Source organism: Labrus bergylta, chromosome 4 (genome assembly GCF_963930695.1).
Source record: "Labrus bergylta chromosome 4, fLabBer1.1, whole genome shotgun sequence".
NCBI lineage: Eukaryota > Metazoa > Chordata > Actinopteri > Labriformes > Labridae > Labrus > Labrus bergylta.
Window position 1 is genome coordinate 751,154 of NC_089198.1, and position 9,170 is coordinate 760,323.

Here is a 9,170-nt window from a genome sequence, read left to right on the forward strand (position 1 = left end):
GAAACCTGTTAGCTAGGATCAGGACCAGGTCTCAGTCTGATGACCTGTTAGCTAGGATCAGGACCAGGTATCAGTCTGATGACCTGTTAGCTAGGATCAGGACCAGGTCTCAGTCTGAAACCTGTTAGCTAGGATCAGGACCAGGTCTCGGTCTGATGACCTGTTAGCTAGGATCAGGACCAGGTCTCAGTCTGATGACCTGTTAGCTAGGATCAGGACCAGGTCTCAGTCTGAAGACCTGTTAGCTAGGATCAGGACCAGGTCTCAGTCTGAAGACCTGTTAGCTAGGATCAGGACCAGGTCTCAGTCTGAAGACCTGTTAGCTAGGATCAGGACCAGGTCTCAGGACAGAATCTTCCTTCAGTTGAAGAAATGTTTTTGCAGGATCATGTTTATGAAAACACGTCCTTGTAGTTCTTGTCGGTTTTTGTTGGTTCAGATGTTTTGGATAATGTTTCTAATTGAGCATCAGGTTTAAAGAAAGTCAGCTCTCTGCTTCCTCATCTACAGGTTCACTCTAAAACAACACACAGGACACTGTAACAGAACATTAGCTTTCTCCCTTTACCCTCTGTCGTTTTGTCTTTTGAGTTACTTGAGTAAGATTTAAGTGAGAGCTTCACTTCCTGAACCTGACTGACTCTGTTCTGAGGCGGTGTGTCCTCTGCAGGCTCCCGTAGTCGTCCTGTAGGGTGCTTACAGTGCGAGCCACAGGGGGAGACTCTCATACAAGATTAATTATGAGTGTTTCTGCCGGATCATTGGAGGATATAAATATCTGAACTCTCCAGGGTCAAACACTGTGCTGCTGCAGCTCCTGGCGCAGCTTCACCAGCAGCTCTTCATCCACTCTGTTTTATTTACCTGAAGCAGCGGCCATCTTTAACCCTCTCTGAAGCCTCCATCAGAGGGGCGCGTGATACGGACATCATCACCCCGCCTGCCAACTTGCTCGCTGTGAATATTTCCTGATGTGTTCGCACATCGGCTCACCAGGACTCCATGCAGAGCAGAGTTGTGTGTCGGTGTTTAATTTAGACAGTGTGCAAGAGACCCCGCTCTGACACGAGGAGGAGGCGGGGCGTGTGTCAGTGAGCGTGTGAGGCCGCTGGCTCTGCTCTGAGTGACAGAGACCGGAGGACTCACTCTGAGCTGCTGTTTGTCACAAATCACAATTTAACGCTTCTTTTATTTACTCGCCACTGTGGCTGGCAGCCTGATTAATCTGTGTTGCCTCGTGTGTGAATTTTCTAAGGCAGAAATCAATGTCATGCCAGAACGTAATACCAGTGACAGTGCTGACACCAGTGACAGTGCTGATACCAGTGACAGTGCTGATACCAGTGACAGTGCTGATACCAGTGACAGTGCTGACACCAGTGACAGTGCTGATACCAGTGACAGTGCTGACACCAGTGACAGTGCTGATACCAGTGACAGTGCTGATACCAGTGACAGTGCTGATACCAGTGACAGTGCTGACACCAGTGACAGTGCTGATACCAGTGACAGTGCTGATACCAGTGACAGTGCTGACACCAGTGACAGTGCTGATACCAGTGACAGTGCTGATACCAGTGACAGTGCTGATACCAGTGACAGTGCTGACACCAGTGACAGTGCTGATACCAGTGACAGTGCTGATACCAGTGACAGTGCTGACACCAGTGACAGTGCTGACACCAGTTTGTTGCCCGTCGCTGTTCCAGTAGTATCGTGGTGTTACTGCAGTTTTGGTCCTCTGAGGATGTGGAGTGTGTTTGCTGAAGCAGCGAGCTCAGCTCTGCTGGGACTCTGTCTGATGGAGGAGTGTTTGTTCAGCACAACAGCAGGTTATTTATAGTCCACACACACACACACACATACACACACACACACACACACACACACACACACACACACACACACACACACACACACACACACAGCTGGGTGAGCGATAGTGTGACAGAGTGAGAGAGTGAAACAGCAGTAAAGATGAATGGAGAACCTCACCGTTTCTCAGCTGATCATTAAACAGAAACTAAAGGTTGTGTTTCTCAGAGCTTTAACACACACACACACACACACACACACACACACACACACACACACACACACACACACACACACACACACAGGCTGCTCTGTTGCCAGTCAGCAGAAACAGGACTACAGATTAAATCTATCTGAAATACTGATTAAATTCCTTGGGCAAGAAACTTAACCCCTAGATGCTCCCACTGCTTCATCAGCCACGTGTGAATGTGTATGAATGGATGAGTTAATACTGATGGACTCTTTACACAGCAGCCTCTACCATCAGTGTGTGAATGTGTATGAATGGATGAGTTAATACTGATGGACTCTTTACTCAGCAGCCTCTACCATCAGTGTGTGAATGGATGAGTTAATACTGATGGACTCTTTACTCAGCGGCCTCTACCATCAGTGTGTGAATGTGTATGAATGGATGAGTTAATACTAATGGACTCTTTACACAGCAGCCTCTACCATCAGTGTGTGAATGTGTATGAATGGATGAGTTAATACTGATGGACTCTTTACACAGCAGCCTCTACCATCAGTGTGTGAATGTGTATGAATGGATGAGTTAATACTGATGGACTCTTTACACAGCAGCCTCTACCATCAGTGTATGAATGGATGAGTTAATACTGATGGACTCTTTACTCAGCAGCCTCTACCATCAGTGTGTGAATGTGTATGAATGGATGAGTTAATACTGATGGACTCTTTACACAGCAGCCTCTACCATCAGTGTATGAATGGATGAGTTAATACTGATGGACTCTTTACTCAGCAGCCTCTACCATCAGCGTGTGAATGGATGAGTTAATACTGATGGACTCTTTACTCAGCGGCCTCTACCATCAGTGTATGAATGGATGAGTTAATACTGATGGACTCTTTACACAGCAGCCTCTACCATCAGTGTGTGAATGGATGAGTTAATACTGATGGACTCTTTACTCAGCGGCCTCTACCATCAGTGTGTGAATGTGTATGAATGGATGAGTTAATACTGATGGACTCTTTACTCAGCAGCCTCTACCATCAGTGTGTGAATGTGTATGAATGGATGAGTTAATACTGATGGACTCTTTACACAGCAGCCTCTACCATCAGTGTGTGAATGTGTATGTGTGACCTGCAGTGTTAAAGCGCTTTGAGTCTTCAGAAGACAAAAAAAAAAAACTATACAAGCTCGAGTCCATTTACCATTTAACCGACTTTATTATTTATTGAGTGATTAAATAAGGAATAATGCATGGTCAGCCATTTTTGCTTTTTTATGAAATCACTTTCTTTATTGAATATCAGTAGTACTAAACAGAAGAGAAAACAATCGGGCTGAACACCACGACTGGTGCATCTCTACTCAGACCTTTTAGTTTCTGTCAGTGTCTCTGTCCACTCACTGAGAAACATGTGAGGAAATATTATTCAGCCTCTGGGATGAAGACGTGAGCAGTTTAACATGTCTGAGGCGTGATTAATCCTCCCCCACCGTGTGTGTGTGTGTGTGTGTGTGTGTGTGTGTGTGTGTGTGTGTGTGTGTGTGTGTGTGTGTGTGTGTGTGTGTGTGTGTGTGTGTGTGTGTGTGTGTGTGTGTGTGTGTGTGTGTGTGTGTGTGTGTGTGTGTGTGTGTGTGTGTGTGTGTGTGTGTGTGTGTGTGAGCCGCTCTAATAATAAATCTGTGTCTGATGTTTTATTGATAAACTCCTCCTGCTCGCTGCCTTCACTGACTCGCTCTTCACCTCCTCGGCTTTGTCAGATTGTCATCAGGCATATGATTTGTCTGAACCGCTCTTTAACAGGTGACCACCAGGTGAACCTCACGGCTGCTCTGCCTCACCTGTCCTACCTGTGGGCAGGTATGTGCCTGAAGAATACAGTTTCTGGGAGATTTATGATGTGGAGGCGTTGAGTCTGAGGAGTTAAAAAAATAAGAAAAGTAGAAAACAGAATTTAAACTTTAAAATGATTATAAAAAAAGACGTCCAAGATACAAAATATTGGTCATGTCTTGTTTTTAATCTCCAACTATTTCATGCAAACTCCTGCACAAAGAAGTATGGAAGAGGAGCTGTCCTCCGGCTCCTCCCTCTTCTCCAGATGACGGCGTTCTCTCTCTTCTCTCACGGTAACTTTTGGTTAAAAATACGACTGAAGATCTGATGTTTTTTTTTAAAGCGTTGCCCCGTTTGCAGAACAGCAGCAGATATCTTTCTGCATGAAGTGACGTCAGGCTGAAGGATCATGGGAGGTTCAATGTCTCTCAGTTCACTCGGCACACTCTCCTCTGTGGGTTTAAGTTCTGCAGCCGCTAAGTGCCCACTGCTGTTAGAATACACTCAGAGTGTGTGTGTGGCCTTCATGGAAGTTTACTTAAAGATGGAGTCAGTATCCTGTCTCCTTCAAAATAAAATACAGACTTCTCCTAAAGTGAAGCTTTTCCATTGTCCCTTCTGGGCCTCCGTACATGTGTGCTGGTGACTGTGTCTGCAGAGACTCTGTCCTCTGACTGGATTTTATTGTTCTGCTTTGTTCTGGTTGACTCGGCACATTTGTGGGCGGAGCTGGTGTGTTTCCTCCGTGGAGTTGGTCTGCTTTCCGTTGGACAGACACGGGGGGTGTAGCTTGTGCTAGCTTACTAAATAATCAGTTTTTCTATTACAGTGCGAAGGAGATTTGTGATTTAGGAGGTGGTTGCTAGGTTGGGTGGATGTGTTCCCACAGCTGTTGTCAGGGGCAGTGGGCGTGTTCTACTGGTGGCGTTGAGCCGAGAAGGAGGGGCCCAGTTTGAATGTTGTGTTTACAAACATTTCTACTGACTCCGCCTTAAATCACACCTGTAACATCCGCTCTGTAAAGGTTGTAAATCAATCCAGGTACGCAGAGAGTGACACTGCAGTCAAACTAAGGTCGACAACAATTACAATACTTCAACATTTTTCAATACCTGGTTTGAATCCCCGTCCTTCAGGAGTCTCTCTGTGAGGAGGTTTGAATCCCCGTCCTTCAGGAGTCTCTCTGTGAGGAGGTTCCTGGTTTGAATCCTCGTCCTTCAGGAGTCTCTCTGTGAGGAGGTTCCTGGTTTGAATCCCCGTCCTTCAGGAGTCTCTCTGTGAGGAGGTTTGAATCCCCGTCCTTCAGGAGTCTCTCTGTGAGGAGGTTCCTGGTTTGAATCCTCGTCCTTCAGGAGTCTCTCTGTGAGGAGGTTCCTGGTTTGAATCCCCGTCCTTCAGGAGTCTCTCTGTGAGGAGGTTCCTGGTTTGAATCCTCGTCCTTCAGGAGTCTCTCTGTGAGGAGGTTTGAATCCCCGTCCTTCAGGAGTCTCTCTGTGAGGAGGTTCCTGGTTTGAATCCTCGTCCTTCAGGAGTCTCTCTGTGAGGAGGTTCCTGGTTTGAATCCCCGTCCTTCAGGAGTCTCTCTGTGAGGAGGTTCCTGGTTTGAATCCCCGTCCTTCAGGAGTCTCTCTGTGAGGAGGTTCCTGGTTTGAATCCCCGTCCTTCAGGAGTCTCTCTGTGTGGAGGTTCCTGGTTTGAATCCCCGTCCTTCAGGAGTCTCTCTGTGAGGAGGTTCCTGGTTTGAATCCCCGTCCTTCAGGAGTCTCTCTGTGAGGAGGTTCCTGGTTTGAATCCTCGTCCTTCAGGAGTCTCTCTGTGAGGAGGTTCCTGGTTTGAATCCCCGTCCTTCATGGTTTGAATCCCCGTCCTTCATGGTTTGAATCCCCGTCCTTCAGGAGTCTCTCTGTGAGGAGGTTCCTGGTTTGAATCCCCGTCCTTCAGGAGTCTCTCTGTGAGGAGGTTCCTGGTTTGAATCCCCGTCTGATAGGAGTCTCTCTGTGAGGAGGTTCCTGGTTTGAATCCCCGTCCTTCAGGAGTCTCTCTGTGAGGAGGTTCCTGGTTTGAATCCCCGTCCTTCAGGAGTCTCTCTGTGAGGAGTCTGCATGTTCTCCTCGTTCATGTGTGGGTTCTCTCCTGGTTCTCTGTCTTCCTCTCACAGTCCAAAGACATGCTCGTTAGGTTAACTGCTGACTCTAAATTCCCCGTAGGTGTGAATGTGAGTGTGGCTGGTTGTCTGTCTCCTGTGATTGGCTGGCGACCAGTCCAGGGTGTAACCCTGCCTCTCGCCTGCAGGGATTGGCTCCAGCCCCCTCATGACCTGCATGGGAAAAAGGATGGATGATCTATTTTGGTCTCCAGAGCCAGGTTGTTCAGAGATCATCAGATTGGTTGAAATGTAGAATAAAAAAGGATCATCTGATAAATCCTCCAGTGCGTGTTGTTTAAACTTTTAAAGCAGATTGAGATCACTTTGATCTAAACCATCAGGATCATCCTGATCCCAGCAGAGGACTGATTCACACTCTGGATTACAGAGAAACTGGATTATGCTTTCATGTCAAACAAAACCACATTCATACAACGATTCTGATTCTTTTGACTTGTTTTCATATTTCTCCCTGAATCTCTGAGTAGTTAAAGCAAATATTAGGGCTGTGAATAAATCATCTTCACCTCAAATATTTCACCAAATGAGGCACTGGTAGCTAAGTGGTTAGTGTGTGCGCCCCATGTGTGGAGGCTGTAGTCCTCCAAGTGGGCGGCCTGGGTTCAAATCTGACCTTTGGCTCCTTTCCCACATGTCATTCACTTCTCTCTCTCTTCCAGATTTATAACTCTATCCACCGTCCTGTCTTTACAATAAAAGAGCCAAAAAAAATCAAATTATACCAAATATAGTGAATATCGATCACAAATTATTAGATTAAAAGCAGCTGTGAGGATCTTTCAGTTTGTGTGGATTTTGGCGCCCCCTGTGGACAAAGTGTGTAGTCCCATTCAGAGCTCTGGTAATCTGGATTTAGCATCTTTTTGAATAGAAAGAAGTTGATTTCCACATCAGGATCTGTCGGATCAGGCCGCGTTACAGGGAAAAAAAAAAACAGACTTCAAGATTAGATTTTAAATTTTGTAAATTTACAAGAACTAAATCCTACAAGAGTAATGTCGTAAAAAAAAACGAGAATTGGGGCTTTGTTTGGCTTCATTAGACAGGACAGTGGAGAGAGTAGGAACCAATGGGGAGAGAGAGAGAGAGAGTCTGTGATGACACCCGGGAAAGTAGCCGGACTTGAACCCGGGCTACTAGCTTGGAGTTCTGTAGCTTTCGTACATGTTTTGCGACCAAACCGCTTGGCCATCTGCACCACATAAATTACGACATTCTTGTACAAAAAAACAAAAACATTTTTTTTACTCGTATATACGTATGACTTTAATTTGGAAAAATGACAACTTTAATCACATCTATTTCATCTATTTCTATTTTCTTTGATCTCGTAATATTACGACCATTGTTCTTGTAAACTCGTGACTTTTCAATTAAATTTTTCTTCAAATAAGATAAATATTCTTAGAGCTGAATGTGACCTTTGTTTTGAAAGGGTGTGAGCTGGAGTGATAAACATCCTGTTGATCTGTTGTAGGGGAAAGGGGGAAAGGGTCGTTGCCATGTTGCTGAAGGAGCTTCCTGGTAAAAGGCATCCTCAGAAGGAAACCCCCTCTTCACCGTGACAACCAAGGTTGGCATGACGACCACGCTTGATTCATCTCGCACTCTCTCAGTTTGATAATTTTTTTGATTTGATGTTCCATCTTTTTCTTTGTCTGTGTTTGTTTCCTCTCAAACTATTTCATATTCTCTCTGTTTCACACATCAGGACAGTTTGTTTGTTTCCTCACTGACACGTTCAACACAAGCATCTGATATCTGAGCAGGAAACACAAAACATCTCACATCCATTAAACACCCTCGGACTAAATGACTCAAACAGAAGAGCTGAGAAGTCTGTTTTTATGGAAAAAGATTCTCATGAACAAATAAAAAGAAATCCATCCAAAAGTCCAGCTCTTAATAAGTGATCAGCTTCGTTGAATCGTTCTGTGTCAGAGTGTTAGAAACATGAAAAATGGAGGCCAATATTAAAGAATTAAATATGACAACATAACACTAAAAACATTTCTCTCGTGAAAGAGATCTTGTAGCTTCTATCCTGTGACCATTTGTTTCAGGTTGTGTCTTGCCTCAGGAGACCCCCCCCCCCCCCCCATACACCCTCCTGTCCAACAGAGATACCCCTGTGAGGTGCATGTGTGAACAACCACTTGTTTTAGTTTACTGAACATATATTTCATGGTGGTGGAAGAGCAGAGTGGTTCATGGCGCCCTGGCAGACACCTCTGATCTGATGGAGCCATGTGAGACATCACCAGGTGTGATGTCTGCGTCACTCTCTACAGGTGTTGTTTAACAGGATGTACTCTTACCACTCCTGTCTGTGTCTGATTATTAAAGTCTGTTCTGTTTTCAAACGGTCCTCATGTTCTGTCGTCTGAGTCAGTGTGTATGTTTTCTGCCCCCTCTGACCTCTGACCTCTGACCTCTGCTGAAACACGAGGTGATATTTCAGGCTGAGTGTTTTTTTAACTGGCCGGTGGAGCTGCTGTGCTCTTTGCCAGGATTAACTACGACATATTCCATCTGACATGTGACGGACACGGCTGTGTGGATAGGATTAGGACACGCACACCACACATGTTCACACACACACACACACACACACACACACACACACACACACACACACACACACACACACACACACACACACACACACACACACACACACATCTGCGATCAGGTTAAATCAGGCCTCAGATTGAGCCAGTCAATTGAAGCCTGTACTCTGCACTACGTTTCCCAGAATGCATTTCCATTCCACCTGAGGAGCTGGTTGCTATGGAGACACTTTTTTGTATGATTTTGTCTGATTTAGAACAATAAAAGAGTCTGTGTTTCAGAGATCAATCCACTTTAACACAGTTGTTCTGAACTTGAAGTTCTGGTGTGGTGACAAACCTACCAATCCAGACGGCTCTTACATAGACTCTCTTCTCCCAGCTCTGGAGAGCAGCCCTCCCCTGGCAGCCCTGCAGTGTTCTGCCCCAGGAAGGCTTCCAGAGAGCTGGCCAATCAGAAGAGAGTGGACACGTGGGGAGGGGGACCTTAAAGAGACAGCAGCTGACATGAAGGTTTTACTGAGGCCAGTATCTGATGGATAAGGTTTCTCACACTGACCACATGAGAGGAGACTATGA

The 9,170-nt window shown here is 45.7% G+C and overlaps 1 protein-coding gene across 1 annotated transcript in view; it reads left to right on the plus strand.

The window, feature by feature from the left end:
- The first annotated feature begins 1,270 nt into the window (after positions 1–1,270).
- The window catches only part of pex5lb (peroxisomal biogenesis factor 5-like b), a 26,685-nt gene continuing 18,785 nt past the window's right edge, over positions 1,271–9,170 (plus strand). The window contains 4 exon segments of the mRNA XM_065953342.1: positions 1,271–1,811; positions 3,822–3,878; positions 7,465–7,545; positions 7,548–7,594. Coding sequence (XP_065809414.1) covers positions 1,271–1,811; positions 3,822–3,878; positions 7,465–7,545; positions 7,548–7,594 — 726 coding nt within the window.